We start from the raw sequence: 22,743 nt of genomic DNA, 5'->3' as shown, positions 1-22,743 counted from the left end.
ATGTTTAGCCCTCCAAGAACGCTGTTGCTTCTATGCAAACAAATCCAGTATTGTTAGGGACAAAATTAGGAGACTCCAGGAAGATTTGATTAAGCGGCACCAAGAGCTCTTTGACAATCCTCTTTGGAGTGAGCTCCATGGGATCCTCCCTTATATCCTCCCCTTACTTGGGCCTTTAATTGGCTTTCTCGTACTTTTGTCCTTTGGACCCTGGGCTTTCCGGAAAATCACATCCTTTGTAAAGTCCCAGATAGATAGTGCACTGGCAAAATCCATTCACATACACTATCATCGCCTTGAGATTGATGATGACCCCTTTGATGCTCATATGAGCAATCAAAATTTCCAAAAAACATCGAGACCTGGTTAGTCAATGATGGGTAAGATCCCTCAAGGACTAGCCAACCTAAGCCAGGAAGAAATGTTTTTGTACATTCTTCCTATGACGGGTAAGGCTTCTCCCCATAGGGACAACCTAAGCCAGGCACAGGTTGGGAAGTGAAAAATTCTATTCTTTATATAGATACAAAAGGGGGACTTGTGGGGAGCCGGCACTAATCTACAGGTGATAAAGCCACATTCCTAAGACTCCTCTAACCTTGAACAAACAGACATCTAGATGCCTCCTGGAGCTTTCTACATCATCAAAGGCCTCTGGTCAACTCCTCTTTCAGCGGGAAACAAACCCTTTATCTAGGGTCTCCTCTGTACTGAGTTTGCACGACCCCCACTCCCTCACAAACCACCATAAATACTTGTACTTTTGCCCACAATAAACGAGACTTGATCAGAAAGCCTGTCTTGTCTCCAATTCTGCGCGTCTCTTGTCCCGCCCTTCCTCTTCTCTCTTTGCAGGGCCTTTTACACACACTGTCCAGCAGGTTCTGGATAGCTCTGACCTTGTGAATACAAATTGTAAGAAAAAAATTGAGAGATCTTTCTGGGCAAAGAAACCAGCCTTTAAGAGAACCCAAGGTAGAGTTTAGAGTCTGCCCAGAATGGTTTGAGATCCTGATATACAAGATTCACAGTTATTTATAGTTCTCTTGAGTTACATAAATTGCAATCTGATTAGTTAAAGTATACTCAGTGCTGCATTTAATGAAGAAGAATTTTGGCTCACACAGGACCTTTTGCCATCATAAGCTCAGGAGCTCATTACATTTTATTATAAAGATGATTGATGTGGTTATATGCTTTATAATGATTAGAATTATACTTCTTAGGTCCACTAACACAGGAATATCCCTGGGACTACCTCATACTTTGGTTATACACATTTTCACTGGGTCTATAATCTTCCAATAAGTCGCAGAGTTACTTTTCATTCTATAACTGACAGCTGATAAATGATTATAAAGCTAAACATGCAAGGTACTGATTATCATCTTCCCCATTTCATAACCCCAAACACTTTCTATTGATAACTTCAAAGTATAAGTGAGGGTTTTGAAATCAGGAACTATTCCACTTGGACTTTTAACAATCTAAGTATCACAGGGCAAATTTCTGTATTTTCTCTAAAGAGGGGTCAAGAGAGTTGACCTCTGAGTGGTCAGAAAATATTTGCAATCAAAAGTACTTGGTGTAAGTCACTTCTTCAGTGTGAATTTGGGCAGATCTCTAGAGTAAAGCATTTCATAATATTAATAGTTAGCATTTTTATAGCATATTAAGGCTTCAAAATAACTTTACTCTTTATCCTCACAAAAATCTATGAATATATTGCTACCCCCATTTTATGATGAGAAATCTAAAACACAGAGTTTCATTGACTTTCTTAGGGTCCTAGAAGTTGGTTGATGTCAGATTTGAACTCAGGTTCTCCTGAATTTAAGTACTGTCCTGTTAGGAACAATGAGCAATTGTTCTCTCTGAGATATGCCAGGTAGCCTGTATGTTAAGGACCTCACCTAAGTATGAAGGAGCAGGATGATTCTACAAAAGCTTCACATTCATGCACAAGGAGATCTTAACTCCATATTTTTTTAAAGTGGGATAATATTACTCAATAATTTTCTTTTGGGAAACTGAAACCTATTTGGATAAAGAAGTGGCTAATGCCTTTTACTACTTCTCAGCAAATTTTCCTGCACCAGAGAACATAAACTTCACTGCAAATTCAGCTATACCTAAAAGTTTGCCCCACCAGCTGGAATTTTTATTCTTAATATCCTTATTCTCTGCTTCTAGGCCTTTAATTTTTTTCTTCATCTTTGCAACTTCTTTTTGAAAGTCTTCCTTTCTTAGCTTCTCTTGTTCCTAAAACAAGACAAGACACCAACATGTCAGCATTGCACTTCTGGCCATCCCCATTCTACCAAGAACTAGTCACTTCATGTATTTCTGCTAGATAAGGTGTGGGATTTAAGTAAATTAGAGGAAGCGGAAAATGCAGTGAGGATTTCTCTGCAAGGGATGCTCTGGAGCAGTGGGAAAAACCATTCAGAAATTTAGGACTTCTCTTCAATGACTCAGTACTTCTCAACTACCAAAGAAAAAGGCTGGACCTCAGGGCCAATGCTCAGCTGAGCACCAGGCCATTTGGTTTAGAATCATGTTCCTAATGAGTGGGGAGGAGCTCAACCGTACAGTGCTGACTTGGAGTAAGGATGACCTGAATTTGAATCCTGCCTCTTACTCTTACTAGCTGTGACTGGACTTATGTTCCCCAATCTGTAATAACCCACAGCTACCCAGCTTATTGTGAGATAATATTTACTTTGTAAGCCTTACCTTGATATTTAAATGCTAGCTCTTATCTTCAGCATTATTCTCAAATTTTAGTCAAGTGGCCCAAATGTTAGAAAAAAAAGAGACAGAAAATACTGTCTAGAGAGTGACTCTGGATGGGCTCAAGTCAACTTCAAAGGGGTTTGACCCTTTGCTCTACAGGGAAAGTAATGTGGATGGACAGCTAACCTCTCTTACTAGCCTGGGCTAGCTCTGGCCAGTTTCCATGAATTTAGGCAGCGCCTGCTCTATTCCATGACACTTTAGGCAGGGCCTTATTGATAATGGTTCTAAGGGAACCTGATCACTCACTGGATATGTTCCTGTTCCATGACCCAGCAGTTTGGGGCTCAGGTAGGAGGTTACAATCGGCCCAATCTGGGATACTTGCTTCATCCTAGCAGCCCCAAACCTCAGGGGACTCTAGAGGTAACTTGCCCTGGCCATGGTCCTTAGCATGGAGATTTTCTTTTCTCTGCTATGGGGTTAGAACCTAACCACAGAACCTGAAAGGTTCATGTCACCTTCCGTACTCTCATCCATTTCCTGCAGGGTGGTGCTGATTGTACTGATAGAAGAAATGTCACTGTAGTCATCTCCATCACTGAGGCCATAGGGCTGGATCATTCATTCTTATATTCTTAGAAAAGAGCAAAAGATTATGGGATTGCCACACTAAGGTGGCAGAGGGACCTGAATTTAGTGCTCTACAGTTTGCATAAGAGATGCTGACTGAGACAATGAAAGTTGACAGGACTTTCTGCCCTCAAGACAAAATAGATCCTGATAGGTGTGATGAGAGTGATTACTGATAAAATTCAAAAATAATTTTAAACCTGAATGCACAAAACAGTTGGGATGGCCCTGGATCGTTTTTTTCCAGAGAGTTTGGTTCCTGGGTTCCAGAATCTCCTACTGGGAGGAAAGCCCATTCCAATTATGGCTCAGAAGAATTCATGGATCTTCCATGGTAGAAAACCACTGAGGGATGTTTTCTAGAGGGATGGCTTTGTGCTGAGTTGTCAGCCTTGTATAAAAGGGATGCAGCAGAAAAGCTTCTGGAAATTAGGTCTTAGCTTTGAAGTAATTGTGTCTTCTGGGTGACTAGAAAAACACAGACTTTGGTGCGGACTTGAAGATTTTGACTTTCAGAGAGTGAAGATTTGGAGAATGATGTGAGCTTAGTAAAGACTTGCCTAGACAGCTCATTGGTAGAGTTGGAGATGCTCTATGACTGACACAAAACTCAGTAGATCTGTACAACAAAAATTTGCACTCAGTGAGATAGATGTTGGTGACCCTATATTACAGGTGAGGAAACTGAGGATAGAAAGGAGAAAAAGGCTCAAACCTAGGACTTCTGATAAAAAGTCCTGGGTCCTTGCTCTTCCCTGTGCTGAGTCACATGAAGACAAATTTCCCTTCCCTATTTGTCTGTCCATCCCTTTTCTGCCATGATGGTGGTGTAACATCACAAGTATAGCCACTGATCCCAATCTCCCTGTACCTTCAGCTTAGATTTCAGCATCATATTATTTTTTTCCAGCCTCTTGTATCTATTTTCCATCATCTTCCATTTCAATTGGTTCATCTTTTCTTCCAAACTTCTCTGCTGAGCTTCTATCTTTTGCTGCTTTTCAACTTGTTGCTGTTTTAACAACTTATCTTTCTCAGCTGCTTCTCTTTTGATCTCTTCAACTTTTGGAGGAAATAGAAAGCATGAGATTAAAAAAATACAATAAGTAGTCATCTCCTGTCAGTTAGTGAACAATCCTTAATCAGTGTTTCCTAGGCCCTGTGCTAACCACTTGAGAGACAAAAAAATGTTAAAACAATTTTTTTCCTGGAAATGCTGATATTCTAATGGCAGAGTCTACATTGAAATCATTATGTAGATCCAAGAAATATAATAAGGAGGAGGCAATATGAATGGAGAGGTGGAAAATCACATTAACAGCAGAAGGGATGATGAAAGGTCTTTTGAAGGAAGTGGAATTTAACTGATTTAACTGAGGGAGTTAAGATTAGCTGAGAGGCAATGTTTTCAGAGCATCAATGGCTAGTGGAAAGGCCTGGAGAACAGAGATGGCTTGGTGTGTCTGGGCACTGCAAGAATAGGAGGTAAGTGGTGCTAAAACAGCATGCAAAGGGAAGAACAAAATATAAGACAAGAATAGTTAGCAAAGGGTAGATTTCTGTTGGACTTTATATGTTAAATGGAGAAGTTCATATGTGATCTTAGAGGTAATAGGAGTCATTGAAAGTCAAGGAAACTGAGGGAATTAGGAGCACCAGGACTTGAGTGTGGGAATAGGAATGTGCTTCATTAACTTGATACTGTGCCCCAGTGCTGGAACCAACTCAATTTAATTTCTATTCTATTATGGATCTTGTCCAAATTCTGCCTTGTGAGAAAACTTTATTCAGTTGTCAGAATTACTGTATTATATAATTGCCTGACTGTAAAGCTGGATCACTACGAGATGCAATTTAGAGATACTTAAGCAAAGACATAGTTTCTGCTGACCAGAAACTCTGTGAGGTGCTAAAACTGATGTAAGGAATTTTCTTATCATTGTGCATCTCAAGGATCTCAGGATTATTTTTAATCTAAAAATGTCCCTTCCTGATCAATCAAGAACTTTTTCCATGTGGCTTTGATTATATAATTAGTACTTTCTAGAGTTCTACAAGATTCACACCTTTAAGAGAGCATATATAAGCTAGGAGTCTCAACCAGGATTTGGTTGGGGAGATTCAGAAGCCAGGATTCAGGCGAGCAGATTCACAAACCGAGAAGGCAGCTTAAGCTCTCGGAACCAAGAATATAGAAGGGCTCTAAGAAAAACTAGTCGAGCCTCAAGTGAAGGAGATAAGAGTTTGAAGGATACAATAAAGGATTTGGATTTTAATTCCTGGCTGCATTTGGGGTAATTACTCTGAACTGAAACTAAGGCTGCCTCCAGAAGCCCCCTAAGAAACATGCTCCCAGAGAAGATTATATTTTAGAGAAGAATAGTACAGGAAAGGATCATGGGAGTGTTAGCAAAGAACAAAGAAGCAATTGCTCATAATGGACCAATGGATGCAGGACAGTTATGGAATGCTGGGCAAGTCATTGTCTTTCTGTGGGCTCTTCCCCAATCCAGCTCCCAGGATACTTTCTAAGGATACTACACCTGAAGTGACAGAGGATAACTGATCTACATGGGAAGTCAAAGTCTCTACCCTGCAGGGAGCACAAGCCAGTTTCACCCTCCTCTGCCTCTCAGCACACACACAATCCAGAAATGAGAAGAATTCCTAGAATTAAGCCAGTTTCAGTTTCATTCTGAGTCAGCAAGTTGGTCCCTTCCACCAAATCTCCCTAATGGGGAATGGAAGCAAAGGAAATGGGTTTTTATCAAATATTTGGCATTGTGCTAAGCACTTCAAAATAACATCTCATTTGGTCCTCAAACATCCAGCCACAGAGCTCCTAATATTAAGTCCACATTTCAATTGAGGAATCTTGGCAAACCAAGATTAAGTGACTTGCCTAGAACCCTACTACAAGTCAGCCTGTGAGTCCCCATTTGAAATTGGGTCTTGCTGAATGCAAGTTCACTATTCTATCCCCTTTGAGGGCTTGTCTAGAATGCCCTGGACCAAACATCTACACAAAGAGCCTACTTTTTCTTGATTCCATTATAGACCAAAATATTTTCTCCTTAAGAATACTTATCTTGAGAGCAATCTGGAATTATGCCCAAAAAATTATCAAATTGTGCATACCCTTTGATCCAGCAGTGTTTCTATTGGGCTTATATCCCAAAGAAATACTAAAGAAGGGAAAGGGACCTGTATGTGCCAAAATGTTTGTAGCAGCCCTGTTTGTAGTGGCCAGAAACTGGAAAATGAATGGATGCCCATCAATTGGAGAATGGCTGGGTAAATTGTGGTATATGAATGTTATGGAATATTATTGTTCTGTAAGAAATGACCAGCAGGATGAATACAGAGAGGACTGGCGAGACTTACATGAACTGATGTTAAGTGAAATGAGCAGAACCAGGAGATCATTATACACTTCGACAACGATATTGTATGAGGACATATTTTGATGGAAGTGGATTTCTTTGACAAAGAGACCTGAGTTTCAATTGATAAATGACGGACAAAAGCAGCTACACCCAAAGAAAGAACACTGGGAAACGAATGTGAGCTATCTGCATTTTTATTTTTCTTCCCGGGTTATTTATACCTTCTGAATCCAATTCTCCCTATGCAACAAGAGAACTGTTCGGTTCTGCAAACATATATTGTATCTAGGATATACTGCAACATATCCAACATATAAAGGACTGCTTGCCATCTAGGGGAGGGGGTGGAGGGAGGGAGGGGAAAAAAAATCGGAACAGAAACGAGTGTCAATATAAAGTAATTATTAAATAAAAAAATAAAATTAAAAAAAAAGAATACTTATCTTGATTTTCCTTATTTTCTGTCTTTGGTTTTGGTTTTGTTGGTATTTATTTTGTTATTTTTGTTTGTATTCTTTTAAAGTATCTTTGTCATTTGAGTTCTATAATTTATGTACCCATTAGTTTGCCAGGTTTACCTTAATTTTGCCAGTAGCAAAAGCAGGGGTGACCCTACAACAATCTTGGGCAATTATTTGCTAGATTTGAGTATGAGAGCCAGAGATACCCAGCTCTTGTAGGTTGACCCCTTACCAAGCATGCTGCTCTGGCAATGCCGGCTCCTGTGTAGACACATGACTGAAAGATGTTTATAAAGATTTTAGAGGAATGTAACATCCTTGAAGTTTCCTAGGGAAAAAAAACAGTTCAGGTGGGACTCCATGAGAGCTTCTGACAGCAGGGAATTTTGTCAGATTTTGTCAGAGAAATCCAGGAAACTGCAATCAAGCTAGTGTAACTGATGATATCCTGCTATGATTTCCTGGGACTATGTAAGTTTATTTGGGGGGTTGGTGATGGAAGCTTGTAAAGGATTGTCCAGGAGGAGCCTGGTAATGACTAACTTTGTTACCCACGGTTGATGAAGAGAAAAGTTGGGACATTTCTGCTTGATCATTAATGCTACTGACAAAACTGTTGACCAACTGGCCCTTGAAAGACTGGAAATCCAACCTCAGTGAATCCATTAGACATCTCGAGCTAGATCAGGTTGTGTCAGAAATATCAAAGCACCACCTCGCTCTTGGTCATCACCTTCCATCACACCTTGGTAAGAGTAGCTCAAAACTTTTTTTCCCAAATCCACTAGAATAGGAACATCCTTGATCAGTAACTCTGAAAGTTAACTCGATATTGTTCAGGGCTCACTTTGCATAGAGCATCCATTTGATTAGATTATGAATAAATTTTAGAATGCAAGCTCCAATGTGGTATAGTGCAGAAAACCCTGACCCAGGATTAACATGGTCTGGATTCAAATATTCTGTTGTTTACTACCTGTGTAACTTAGGGCAAATGTCACTATGCTTCTCTGGGTGTGTTTTTTCAGTTATAAAAAGAGAGGGGGCGAATTAGATGTCCCCTGTGGTCTCTTCTCAGCTCGTAGTTGATGAGCCTATCAGAATTATCAATATGCTGAGAATGCTTCTCCCTTGTGATGTGCCTGCTCTGACTAATCACAGGAGTGGCTGAGAACCACCTTGTCAGACCAACATAAAGCAAAGCAGAAGCCATGACCCTCAGCAGACACAAGACTGGCAGTAGGTGAGAGAGGCAGTTTCTAGGAGACAAGCTGCCAGGAGACAGCAACAGGGACACTTGCCAGTTTTTTTTAAGAAATGCAGACATTTTCAGTGCTGGAGCAGATGGCTCTTCATGTCGTAAAGACACTTATTTTGGGGAAATTTCATTCAGAAATATCACAATGCAAGATTAAGCAAGTTGGTGGAGCTGCCATCACTTGGCCCCTTCTCTCTTGCCTGGAATGCTCCCCCTTTTCCTCTCTACCTTTTGGTTTCCCTATTTTTTTTTCAATTCTCAGCTACAATTAAACTACAATTAAGCAAGGAGCTTTTCTAGATCCTTTCATGCTAGTTGCTTTCCTCTAAGGATTGTCTCCCAGAAACCTTATATGGATCCCTATCGTATGCATTTATTTGTATGTTGTCTTCCCCATTAGAGTGTCAGCTCCTGGAGAGCAGGGATTGTATTTCCCTTACTCTGTAACCAGGGCACTTAGTATAGTTTCCAGAATACAAGAGGCATTTAACAAATTCTTGTTGACTGACTGGAAGGCAACAGTGAATAAGGGGCCAATTTTTAAGCCTGCATTAGTTCTCAGACTTGCCTCATAGCAATTCTCACCCTGTGGCATAGTGGCCTGCCAAAAGTGACCCCCAAGAGCAGGCTGAATTTAGAACAGCCTGGGATGACTTAGGTGAACTGTAGCTGAGTGGGGTGGGCAGAAGCAGGGGCAGATTGTATAGAGTAACAAGATTGTGTGCTGATGACTTGTGATGGACTTGGCTCTTCTCAGCAATGTGTTGATTGAAGACAGTTCTAATACCCTTGGGTGGAAAATGTCAACCATATCCAGAGGGACAACGATGGAGACTAAATGTTAATGAAAGCATACTATTTGCACCATATGTTTTTTGGTTGCTTGTTTCCCTTTTTGCTCATGTTTCCCCTTTTGTTCTGATTTTTCTTTTACAACATAACTAATGTGGAAATATGTTTAAAATCATTGTACATGTATAAACCCTGAGACTGCTCTTGAGGGGGCAGAAGGTAAGAGAGGAAGGGAAAAAACTGAAACTCAAAATCTTACAGAAATGAATGGCAAAAGCTATCTGTATATGAAATTGGAAAAATGAAATACTATTGAAAAATGACACAAAAATAGATTATCATATCCAGAACACTTACCTGAGTTTGATCCTGCCAGCCAGTCCATCAAGTAGGATTTCCCAATAGAGTGCTGCCCAGCAAAAACTACCACTACTATTGGCTTGATGATTGAAGTTAGAATCTGTGGGGCTTTGGGGTTTACCTTCAGATCTCCATCATTGTTTTCCATCAGACACTTTGGGGCTTCCTTGCACACTGGTAATGCCATGGTCACCTGTAAATGTATAGGAACTCCTTAGCAATCATGTTTCAGAATTTATACAATCCTCAACTGAGACAGCCTAAATGAGTTACAGATTAATTAAGCAAAAGAGAGACTGCTCTAGTGCTGCTACTGGGCTTATACCCCAAAGAGATACTAAAGAAGGGAAAGAGACCTGTATGTGCCAAAATGTTCGTGGCAGCCCTGTTTGTAGTGGCTAGAAGCTGGAAAATGAATGGATGCCCATCAATTGGAGAATGTTTGGGTAAATTGTGATATATGAACATTATGGAATATTATTGTTCTGTAAGAAATGACCAGCAAGATGAATACAGAGAGGACTGGCGAGACTTACATGAACGGATGCAAAATGAAATGAGCAGAACCAGGAGATCATTATACACTTCAACAACAATACTGTATGAGGATATATTCTGATGGAAATGGATATCTTCGACAAAGAGAAGATCTAATTCAATTCCAATTGATCAATGGGTGGACAGAATCAGCTACACTCAGAGAAGGAAAACTGGGAAATGAGTATGAACTATTTGCATTTTTGTTTTTCTTCCCAGGTTATTTTTACCTTCTGAATCCAATTCTCCCTGTGCAACAAGAGAACTGTTTGGTTCTGCACACATATATTGTATCTAGGATATATTATAACATATTTAACATGTATAAGATTGCTTGCCATCTAGGGGAGGAGGGTTGGAGGGAGGAAAGGGAAAAGTTGGAACAGAAGTGAGTGCAAGGGATAATGTTGTAAAAAATTGCCCATGCTTATGTACAGTCAATAAAAAGTTATAATTATTTTTTTAAAAAGAGAGAGAGAGACTGCTCTGTACTTGGGAAATTTTATATTTAGTAACACAGAGCTGGTAATGACAGATAATAATGATGATAACAATAATGGTGATCATAATAATCTTTCTATATTATTTTGAGAGATATAAAGTTCTTTATAAATGTTATCTTATCCCCATGACAAGCCTGGGAGATAAATACAATAAGTATGTCCATTCTGATGAGGAAATAGAGGCAGAACCTTTTTGGGTTTAAACATATGTCTTCCGGATTGCTGGCCTGGTACTCTATCCCCTGCACCCCAGAGCTGTCTTGATCAAGTCTTTATGCTTGATCCCTAGAGCATTCTTATGCACCTAGCAAAACTTTTTAATCTTTGAAAGTCCCATGCTGGCAGTTTCTTCCTGGTGGAATAACCATATTTCTTTGTGTTACGTCAATCCACATCCACAATGTCCATGGCCATGAGTTGGTGTGAGACATGGATGATCTTGGGCAATACTTTGAGATAAATAGCTCTGTATTAGTGCTTGATGCTACTACCTTTTTAGGGTTGCCTGAGTGACTGTGGGGTGATTTTGATCCATCCTGTTCCTTCTAGCACCCCATCCTGAGGTATCTGATTACTCTTCATTTTCTATTTCCTGCCTCCTGTTTTTGTCCTCTGAACTTATGGACACCACAGAGCTCCTCGGTTTGACGGTAGCATGGTACTGATCACTGGGATCATGGCAGAGTGAATAGAATTGGTTTGGGAATTGAGAAGTCATAGATAATAGTATCTCAGACATGTCCTGGCTGTCTAACTCTCGATATGTCACATAAACTGCCAATGAGCCATGAATCTTTCTAAGACTGACTATAAATTGCAGAACTGTTGTAGACTGCAGTAGACTGCAGCATTTCATCCCTAGGATATTATTACACCAAGGAAACTTGAACTCCACATTACAGAAAATCATTGGTGGAAGTCACTTCTTTTCCAAATAGGGAACAAGAACCCCAAATTCTAACCTGACAAAAGGAATCTAGAAGCAGACCCTCAGTGACTGATCAGGTAATGAGTGAGGTAATGGCCATTCTCAGTCCCTCAAGGTAGGCCCAGAGGCCCAATTAAACCTAACCTTATACAAGTTGTAGATCTGTAAAGCACTTTAATGTCATTTCTGGGAGCCAAGATATGAAGCCAGGTGTGGGGACAGTCACTTTCCCTGTCTGGCTTCCAGGCAAGATTCCTTTTGCCTGGTTTGTCGATGTTTCCCCTGGCTTTCTGGTCCAATGTAGATAGTTTACGGATCTTTACACTGGGGAACTTCCCAGAGCTTGGACCATGGCTTCCTTTATCATGTCAAACATGGAGGGCAGGCTGCCTCTGTATTCACTCTGAGCTCACATAATATGGTTCCCACTAGATGATGTGGGGCAATGCAGGGAGACTTTTCTCATTTCTCTTCAATATGAAATGGCCAAAACCTGAATGTTTTGGTTCAGGAAAGCACAAGGAAAAGCGACAGGATGTGCCATCCCCTAACATGGAACTTATTGAGGACATAAGGACAGGTGGATATAGAGTTGGATCTGGAATCAGAAGAAGCTGGACTTGTATCCTGTCAGTTATACATCTTCATAGGTAAACACTTGTCCCTCAAGTTCCTCATCTGTGCACTGGGCATAACAGCAAAGTGCCGGCTTCACTGGGTTCTTGTGTGGCTTAAATAAAGTCATACCTCTTTAAAGGTAGTTTAAATGCTAGCCCATGTTATTCCTCTTCCTCCTTTCCCTACTCATTTTTAAAAAGATTTAGTTTGGACTGCCCCTGATGAATTATTCAACCTGTCCTTTGCCTCATGGATCACTGTCTTGTGCTGGTGATAACATGCACCAGCTAACCAATGATCTACTGGAGAACTAAATGACAAACTGGTATCTTTGCTAAGAAAATTATAGACAGCTGGTCTATGGGATCTTCCCCATGTAGAGTGCAATCGTTGGTAAGGAACCAAGCACTGGCAATCATCCCAGGATTCTCCCAGCAGCCTGCTGAACAGCAGGGAGCCCAGAGAGCCCAAGGAGACTCAGCAGAAGGGCTATTACTGCTGTCCATGCCCCAACCACCACCCAGGAAGAAGCAGGATCCTCCAAAGAGGCACCAACACAGAATTGAGGGGTCTAGAGGATATGTTAGCGGTCCCTTTATATTTATTCCAGGCTAGCAACTATAATTTATCTGGAGTATTCTGGAAATTCGCCCTTCCCTGTTTGTGAACAGTTCCCTTCCCAGTGGCTGTGGAATCCAGCATGCTGGCAAACTTTATAGATTCTTTCTTCTTCCAGCAAGAACAAATGCCATTGTCCCTAAGTTTGCCTAGGTGACAGAGGACCAGGATCTGCAAGCTTTAAATCCAGTTCTAGTGTGGGTTCCCTCCACTAGGCTGAGAGTCATTGACTCTACACTTCTAAGTCACTCAACAAATCAGGTCACTCCATTCCTTGTCTGCACACACACATCATTTCATCTCTACTTTTACCAATGAAAAAAGATACAGAAAAGGTAAGAGAAAACTTACTAATTACACTTACCTGTGTCACAAGGCTCCAAGCCAAACTCTCCTAAAGTTTCCTGTTTTTCTTTCCCTAAGATCCTCTCTTCTTTTCTCTTCTTCTCTCCTCTCTTCTTTCTGTTACTTTTCAAAAAGCTTCTCTTATTTATAGTAAGGAAAGAAAGGGTGGGAGGGACAAGAGAAATTGAAACCAAAAGCAAATCTTGCTCTTTCTAACGTCCTCAGCCTAAAATGGAAAACTAAAGTAGATCTATGGGTGTGGGGTTTAAGAAATGAGTTAAATGCCCAAGTACTTCTGGGATAAGAGGGCTTACACAGACATATTTTCTAATGCCAACTTTAAAGAAATTCTTTCCAGCTTTATAGCTGCCAGGAGAAAAGGAAAGAGCAGAGCAAATATAGGTCCCCCAGGTCAGTCCTCCAGATAGATAGGACTCCAGTATTATTTACTCACCAAAGTAGGAATGACCAAAAACCAAAACTAGATTTCTAGCCTTGAATTCATCAGTTACTGTCCTTGACTTAATTCTTCCTGATTCAGTATTTCTTTCTTCATCGAATGTCAGGGCAAAAGGGATAGCCAATTGGATCAGTGCACAAGTGCCCACTCAGTTCCCAGGCAAAGCAGGTTTGAGAGGGCTGACTCCCCAGCACCCCCCAAGGTTTGCTTGGGGAATGCTCATCCCTGAGGAATTGGCAGAGAATGGAGGGGGAATGAATAAATTAGTAGCCCAAGGTGGCACAGCCAGGAAGCAGCTTTCACACTCAGGTCTTCCTGCTTCCCCATCCCAGATTATCCAGTATCATCAGCTGGGGCCAGAAGACTGTCTGCATTCAGCTCACCCAGAGCTTGGAAGTTAGACTTGTGGGGTAAGATTTATGATAAAACTGGTAAACATCATCAATGAGAGTTTCTGGTGAGCAAGGAAACATCTCCTTCTTAACAGTATCAGTCACACTCAAGGATCCAAAATGTTTAGACCAACTTCAAAAAGCTGAATATAGAAAATAGAGTAGCTGAGAAGAAAGCATCATGGGAGAGTTAACAGAAAACAAGGAAGCAATTGCTCTTAATGGACCAATGGATGCAGGACAGTTGTAGGAGGATGGAGAAGTCATTGACTTTCTGTGAGTTCTTTCCCCATTCAGTCCCAGGAAACTTTCTAAGCCAGGGGTCCTCAAACTACGGCCTATGGAACAGATGTGGCCCACTGAGGACATTTATGCAGCCCACTGGGTTATGGCAAAATCAGACCAGAAGTGACGTTCGACCTAAACTCATGACAAAATGTACCTAAAAGCACACTTCCGGCACTGGGCTGAGGCGGTGGAGACAGAGTGTGGGGCAATACCGAGGTGAGGTGAGTTCCCAGGACGGGGTGTGTAGTGTGGGGAAGGGAGAGAGATGCAAAAGACGGAGAACTGACAGCCCGTGGCCTTGTACAGTAACGGCAGCCACCACAACAGACAGGCGTGGGATATGTACAGTGCATGCTGCGCATGTCACGGCCGCTGCAGGGGGAATTCTCTACAGCAGTGAAGGTCAGAAGCGGAAGCTTGAAGAGCCAGAGAGAGAATGCAGGAAACGGAGGCATCACAGTGCAGAGGCAGCTTGGAGGAAGTTGGGCATTGCAGTCTGTATGTCTCTATGTGGGCAAAGTTATTGCAGGTATATTGTTTTTGTAGCAATATATATATATATGTATATATGTATGTATTTTACTAATAGCAATTTAGATATATATTGGTATTTTACTAATTGCAATTTAGAATCCCTAGGAAATAATGATGTCAAGAAAAAGAAAAATTGACTCAGAGTGTAGGATATTCAAAGAACAGTGGACTCGTGATTACTTTTTCATGCAGTACAAGGAAAGAGCTGTATGTCTGATATTTCAGAATATAGTATCCAGAATATAATTTGCATCAACACCATGAAACTCAACATAAAGATAAATAAGATTGTTTGGTTGGAGAAATGAGAAAAGATAAAATATTAAAACTGAAAAATACATGGACAACTCAGCAAAATACTTTTGTGAAGCAGAAGCAACTAAATATTTCATCACTGTGAGCAAGTTTTCAAGTTGCCAAGCTAATAGCACACACTGGCAAACCATTCGTGGAGGGGGAATTTATTAAAGAATTCCTTCTTTCTGTTGCCAAAGAGATGTGTCCAGAGAAGGCTGATTTATTTAGTACAGTGAGTCTTTCAGGATCTACAATTTTATGGAGGATTGAAGAAATGGGAGACAATCTGCATCAGCATTTACAAAATTCCATAAAAAAAATTTCATATTTTTCCTTGGCACTCAATGAAAACAATGATATTTGTGATTCTGCACAACTTCTAATTTTTATTTGTGGGACAAATGATTATTTTGAAGTCATAGAAGAGCTTGCTGCACTGCAAAGCATCAAAGGAACAACTACAGGAGAGTATTATCTATGAAAAAATTTGCCAAACTAGGAATGGTCCGGTGCTGGACTGGGCTAACCTAGCCAGCGTGATAACTGATGGTGCCCCTAGCATGGTGGGGTCTAAGAAAGGAGTAATTGCTCGCATTAACCAAGAGATGGACAAACATAACCATTCTCATCCAATAGCTATACACTGCTTCATCCACCAACAAGTGCTGTGTAGTAAATCACTGAAGTGGGACTCTCTTATGAAAATTGTGGTATCTTGTGTTAACTTCATTAGAACTAATGCACTAAATCACAGACAAGTTCAGGAATTTCTGTATGAGCTAAATGTTGAGTATGAAGATGTTCTATATCACACTGAAGTCCATTGGCTGAGTCAAGGGAGAGTTTTGAAATGTTTCTATGACTTACTTTCACAGATTACAACTTTTCTGCTTTCAAAAAACAAAGTATCAGAGCTCAATGATGCAGAATGGAATGGCACCTTGCCTTTCTGACAGATGTAAGAGAGCTACTCAACAATTTCAATATGCAACTTCAAGGAAAAGGGAAGCTCATCTGTGATATGCAATCACATGTCAAAGAATTTGAAGTAAAATTAGGCCTTCTCATCAAACAAGTGAAGGAAGAAAACTTCTGCCATCTCCCCACAATTCAAAATCTGTTAGTGGAAAAACCGCTGATTGCATTCCCAAGCAAAACATGTGTGGATTCACTGGAAAATTGCAAAAGGAGTTCCAAGTTAGATTTAAAGAGCTTCATCTCCATGAACAGGAATATAGCTTTTCCATAACCCATTTTCTATTGACATTTAAAATGTGGATACAATTTACCAAATGGAACTGGCTGAACTGCACAATTGTGACTCTCTGAAAGATGCATTCAAGTCAAGCAGCCTTCATAATTTCTATGCATCTCTCCCCTCTGAGACATATCCTCATCTCAGGAACCATGCACTCAAAATGGCAACCATCTTTGGCAGCACTTATGTCTATGAACAGACTTTTTCTAGAATGAAACATTTGAAATCTCCAACTAGATCAAGACTAACAGATGCACATTTGCATCAATTGTTACAACTAGCAGTGACAAATATGGAACCAGACATTGACCATTTCATTAGCCAAAAGCAGGCCCATAGTTACCATTGAAATACCGGTAAGTTTGTTGATTTAACTTTATTCATTTTAAATACTGTATTTGTTCCCATTTTGTTTCTTCACTTCAAAATAAGATATATGCAGTATGCATAGGAATTTGTTCATAGTTTTTGTTTTTACTATAATCTAGCCCTCCAACAGTCTGAGGGATAGTGAACTGGCCCCCCCTATTTAAAAAGTTTAGGACCCCTGTTCTAAGCCCTGAAGTGACCGGGGATAACTGATCTACATGGGAAGTCAAAGCCTCTACCCTCTAGGAAGCACAGGCCAGTTACACCTTTCCCTGACTCTCAGCACACACACAACCCAGAAATGAGAGACTTCCTAGAATCGAGCCAGTTTCAGTTTCATTCTGAGTCAGCAAGTGATTCCCTAAAGCTGCCCTTCCACCAACTCTCCCTAATAGAGAGGTGGAAGAGAGGATTGTTATCAAATATTTGGCACTGTGCTAAGCTCTTCAAAATAACTTTTCATTTGATCCTCAAAACATCCGGGTACAGAGCTCCTAATATTAAATCCTTTTTTGTCGGCATTTATTTTGTTATTATTATTTGTATTCTTTTAAAGTAGTGTTGTTGCTTGAGTTCTGTAATTTTTTAAGTTTGCCAGGTTTACCTTAATTTTGCCAGTAGCAAAGCAGGGGTGACCCTAAAGAAGCCTGTACAATTATTTGCTGAATTTGAATGTGAGAGCCAAAAATACTCAGCTTCTGAAATCTTAGCGAGTGATCTGCCTGCTCTAAATAATCACAGGAGTAGCTGACAATCACATGATGAGACCAAAATAACGCAGGGCAGAGGCCATAATCCTGAGGAGACATAGGGCTGGCAGTAGGTATGACAGGCAGTTTCTAGGAGAAAAGCTGCCAGGAGACAGCAACAGGGATACTTGCCAGTTTTTTAAGAAATGCAGACATTTTCAGTTCTGGAGCAGACAGATCTCCATGCTGTGAAGACACTTATTCTGGGGAAATTTCATTCACAAATGTCACAGTGCTTGGTTTAGCTCTTTGGTGGACCCTCCACCACCTGCCCCCTTCTCTCCTTTCCAGAATGCTCCCCCTTTTCCTCTCTGTCTTTTGGTTTTCCTGTTTTTCTTTTCAATTCTCAGCTACAATTAAGTGAGGAGGTTTTTCTGGATCCTTTCATGCTAGTTGCTTTCTTCTAAGGATTGTTCTCAGGTACCTCATATGGATCCCATTCATACACAGTTGTTTGCATGTTGTCTCCTCCATTAAAATATCAGCTCCTGGAGGGCAGGGATTGGATGTCCCTTTCTTCATATCAGGGCACTTAGCATAGTTTCTAGCATACAAGAGGCATTTAACAAATTTTTATAGACTGACTGGAAGGCAACAATGAATGGGGGGGCCGACTTTTAAGCCTTCATCAGGTCTCAGACTTGCCTCATAGCAACTCTACCCCTGTGGCATAATGGCCTGCCAAAAGTGATCCCCAAGAGCAGGCTGGTTTCAGAAGAGCCTGGGATGACTTAGGTGAACTGAGGCTGAGTAAAGTAGGCAGAAGCAGGGGCAGATTGTGTAGAGTAACAAGACTGTGTGCTGATTACCTGTCATGGACTTGGCTCTTCTCAGAGATGCATTGACTGAAGACAGTTCTAATACTCTTGAGAGGGAAAATGTCAACCACAGACAAAGGGACAACTATGGAGATTGAATGCAAGTCACAGTATACTATTTCCCCCATACTTTTTTTGGTTGCTTATTTGCTTTTTGCTCATGGTTTTTCCCTTTTGTTCTGATTTTTCTTTCACAACGTGATTAATGTGGAAATATGTTTAAAATCATTATATATGTATAACTTCTATGAGACTGCTCTTGGGGGGGGGGACGTAAGAGAGGGAGGGGAAAAATTGGAACTCAGTCTTACAGAAATGAAATGGCAAAAGTTATCTGTATATGAAATAGGAAAAATAAAATACTATTGAAAAATAACACAAAAATAGTCTCAGAGCCACTTACCTGAGCCACTCTACTTACATGACTTTGACCCCGCCAGCCTGTTTATCATGTAGGATTTCCCAATATGGGATATCCAACAATAGCTACCACCACCACTGGCTTGGTGATTGAAATTAGAATCTGTAGGGCTTTGGTGTTTATCTTCAACTCGTCCTTGCTATTTTCTACCAGACATATGGGGGCTTCCATGAACACTGCTGATGCCATGGTCACCTGTAAAGGCAGAGAAGCCCTTTAGCATTCAAGCTGCAGAATTTACATAATCATCAAGTGAGACAGACTACGTAAGTTATAGATTAATAACAGCAGAAGAAAGGGTGCTCTGTACTTGTGAAATTTTACATTTAAGAACACAGAACTCGTTATGACAGGTAATAATGATGATCATAATAATCTTTCTCTATTGCCTTGAAAGATATAAAGCATTTTATAAATGTTATCTTAGCCCTATGATAAGCCTGGGAGATAAGTATGATGAGAATGTCCATTCTTATAGATGAGGAAACTGAGGCAGAACCTTTCTGGGTTTGAACACATCTTCCTGATTGCTGGCCCATCACTCTATCCCCTGCATCACTGAGCTGTCTTGACCAAGTCTTTAATCTTGATCCCTAGAGCATTTCTAAGCACCTACAGAAACTGTTTCTAAATTTTGAAAGTCCCCTGCTGGAAGTTTCCACTTGGTAGAATAATCATATCTCTTTTCATTATGTTGATCCAAGTCAACAACATCCATGGCCATGAGTTGGTGTGAGACATGAATGATCTTAGGCAATACTTTGAGATAAATAGTTTTTTATTAGTGCTTGATGCTACTTCCTTTTTAGTGTTGCATGAGTGACTTTGGGATAATTTCGATCCATATTTTCCTTCTCCCATCCCATCCTGAGGTGTCTGATTACTTCTTCAATTTCTATTTCCTTACTCCTGTTTTGTCCTCTGAATTTATGGAAACCACAGAGCTCCTTGGTTTGACAGTAGCATGGTACTGATCACTGGGATTATGGTAGGGTGGATAGAATTGTTTTGGGAATTGAGAAGTCATAAATTAATACTATTTCTGTCATAATTATGGATTGCTTCTAATAATTTTTAGTTGATTCTCTAGGGTTCTCTAAGTATACCATCATATCATCTGCAAAGAATGTTAATTTCATTTCCTCATTGCCTATTTTAATTCCTTTGATCTCTTTTTCTTCTCTTATTGCTAAAGCTAGCATTTCTAATACAATATTGAATAGTAATGGTGATAGTGGGCAACCTTGTTTCATTCCTGATCTTATTGGGAATGGTTCCTATTTACCCCCATTACATATGCTTGTTGATGGTTTTAAGATGCTACTAATTGTTTAAGGAAAAGTCCATTTATTCCTATATTCTCGAGCGGTTTTTATTATTATTATTAAAGATATTTAATGACAAAACATATGCATGGGTAATTTTTCAACATTGACCTTTTCAAAAACTTCTGTTTCAACTTTCCCCCTCCTTCCCTCCACCCTTTCCCCTAGTTGGCAGGTAGTCCCATAAATATTAAATATGTTAAAGTATGTGTTAATACAATATATGTATACATATCTGTACAGTTATGTTGCTGCACAAGAAAAATCAGATTTAGAAAGAAGGTAAAAATAACCTGAGAAGAAAAACAGAAATGCAAGCAATTAATAACAGACAGAATGTAAATGCTATGTTGTGGTCCACACTCATTTCCCAGTGTTCTTTTGCTGGGTGTAGCTGATTCTGTTCATCACTGATCAATTGGAACTGATTTGGATCCTCTCATTGTTGAAGATAGCCACTTCCATCAGAATTGATCCTCTTATAGTATTGTTGTTGAAGTGCATAATGATCTTCTGGTTCTGCTCATTTTACTTAGCATCAGTTCATGTAAGTGTCTCCAAACTTCTCTATATTTATCCTGCTGCTCATTTCTTCCTGAACAGTAATATTCCATAACATTCATATGCCACTCTCCAATTGATGGCATCTATTCACTTTCCAGTTTCTAGCCACTACAAAAAGGACTGCCACAAATATTTTTGAACATACAGGTCCTTTTCCCTTCTTTAATATCTCTTTGTGATATAAGCCCAGTAGTAACACTGATAGATCAAAGGGTATACACAGTTTGATAACTTTTTGAATATAGTTCTAAACTGTTCTCCAGAATTATTGGATCCATTCACAACTCCACCAACAATGCATCAGTATCTGTTTTCCCACATCCCCTCCAATATTCGTTGTCATCTTTTCCTATCATTTTAGCTAATCTAAGAGGTGTGTGGTGGTATCTCAGAGTTGTCTTAATTTGCATTTCTCTGACCAATAATGATTTGGAACCCTTTTTCATATGAGTAGAAATAGTTTCAATTTCATCACCCGAAAATTGTCTGTTCATACCCTTTGACCCATTATCATTTGGAGAATGACTTGATTTCCTATAAATTAGAATCAATTCTCTCTATATTTTGGAAAAGAGGCTTTTACAGACTCTTAAACTATAAAAATGTTTTCCCAATTTATTGCTTCCTTTCTAATCTTCTTTGCATTAGTTTTGTTTGTACAAAAGCTTTTTAACTTGATATAATCAAAATTGTCTATTTTGTGATAAATAATAATCTCTAGTTCTTCTTTGGTCACAAATTCCTTCCTCCTCCATAGGTCTGAGAGGTAAACTATCCTATATTCTTTTAATTTATTTATAATCTCATTCTTTAGGCCTAGGTCATGAACGCATTTTGATCTTATCTTGGTATACGGTGTTAAGTGTGGGTCAATGCCTCGTTTCTGCCATACTGAGTTCCAATTTTGACTACAGTTTTTGTCAAATAGTGCATTCTTATCCCAAAAGTTGAGGTCTTTGGGTTTCTCAAATACTGAATTGCTGTGGTTATTGACTATTTTGTCCTATGAACCTAACCTATTCCACTGATCAGCTAGTCTACTTCTTAGCCAATACTGAATGGTTTTGGTGACTGCTGCTCTATAATATAAGTTTTAAATCAGGTACAGCTAGACTACCTTCATTTGATTTTTTTTTTCATTCGTCCCCTTGAAATTCTTGACCTTTTGTTCTTCCAAATTAATTTTGTTGTTTTTTTTTTTCTGGGTCATTAACATAGTTTGTTGGGGGTCTGATTGGTATAGCACTAAATAAATAGATTAGTTTAGGAAGTATTATCATCTTTATTATATTAGCTAGACCTATCCAATAGCACTTAATATTTTCCCAATTGTTTAGATCTGACTTTATTTGTATGGAAAGTGTTTTGTAGTTTTGCTCATATAGTTCCTGATTTTCCCTTGGCAAATAGGTTCCCAAATATTTTATACTACCAAAAGTTATTTTAAATGGAATTTCTCTTTGTATTTCTTGCTGTTGGATTTTGTTAGTGATGTATAGAAATGCTGATGATTTATGTGGATGTGTTTTGTATCCTGCAACTTTGCTAAAGTTGTGCATTATTTCTAATAGCTTTTTAGTAGAATCACTGGGACTCTGTAAGTATACCATCATATCATCTGCAGGTTTCCTCATTACTTACTCTAATTCCTTTAATCTTTTTTTTTCATCTCTTATTGCCGAAGCTAGCATTTCTAATACAATATTGAATAGTAATGGTGATAGCAAGCAACTTTGTTTCACTCCTGATTTTGTTGGGAATGGTTCCAGTTTATCACCATTACATATGATGCTTACTGATGGTTTTAAATAGATGCTATTAACTATTTTAAGGAAAAATCCATTTATTCCTGTACTCTCTCATGTTTTTAATGGGAATAGATGTTGGATTTTATCATACGCTTTTTCTGCATCTACTGAGATCATCGATATAGTCAATTATGTTAATAGTTTTCTTAATATGGAACCAGCCCTGCATTCTTGGCATAAATCCTACTTGGTCATGCAGTATTATCCTGGACATGATTTTCTGTAATGTGTTTGCTAATATTTTATTGAAAATTTTTGTATCAATATTCATAAGAAGATTGGTTT

At 39.5% G+C, this 22,743-nt stretch overlaps 1 protein-coding gene and 1 long non-coding RNA gene across 2 annotated transcripts in view; both read right to left on the bottom strand.

Moving 5' to 3' along the window:
• LOC127563511 (uncharacterized) overlaps positions 1 to 22,743 on the bottom strand; it is a 123,045-nt gene that overhangs the window by 44,107 nt on the left and 56,195 nt on the right. The gene's annotated exons all lie outside the window — the stretch shown is intronic.
• On the bottom strand, positions 1,132 to 13,312 carry LOC127563510 (guanylate-binding protein 1-like). Its single transcript, XM_052000040.1, has 4 exons — positions 13,195 to 13,312; positions 9,624 to 9,819; positions 4,241 to 4,431; positions 1,132 to 2,262 (listed from the first exon to the last, which is right to left on the bottom strand). The coding sequence occupies exons 2-4, from the start codon at positions 9,811 to 9,813 to the stop codon at positions 2,071 to 2,073; spliced, it is 573 nt and encodes a 190-aa protein (XP_051856000.1). The 5' UTR covers positions 9,814 to 9,819; positions 13,195 to 13,312; the 3' UTR covers positions 1,132 to 2,070.

This window comes from Antechinus flavipes, chromosome 4 (assembly GCF_016432865.1).
Source record: "Antechinus flavipes isolate AdamAnt ecotype Samford, QLD, Australia chromosome 4, AdamAnt_v2, whole genome shotgun sequence".
NCBI classification, from domain to species: Eukaryota; Metazoa; Chordata; class Mammalia; order Dasyuromorphia; family Dasyuridae; genus Antechinus; species Antechinus flavipes.
The sequence above is the reverse complement of the archived record's forward strand: the minus strand, read 5'-3'. Positions and strand labels throughout refer to the sequence as shown.

Excerpts from the sequence above, each read along its gene's own strand:
- LOC127563510 (XM_052000040.1), bottom strand. The coding sequence starts at position 9,813 with ATGGCATTACCAGTGTGCAAGGAAGCCCCAAAGTGTCTGATGGAAAAC. Across the intron at positions 4,432-9,623 it reads GCTGGCAGGATCAAACTCAG|TTGAAGAGATCAAAAGAGAA; the intron begins GTAAGTGTTCTG and ends TTCCTCCAAAAG. Across the intron at positions 2,263-4,240 it reads TGCTGAAATCTAAGCTGAAG|GAACAAGAGAAGCTAAGAAA; the intron begins GTACAGGGAGAT and ends GTCTTGTTTTAG.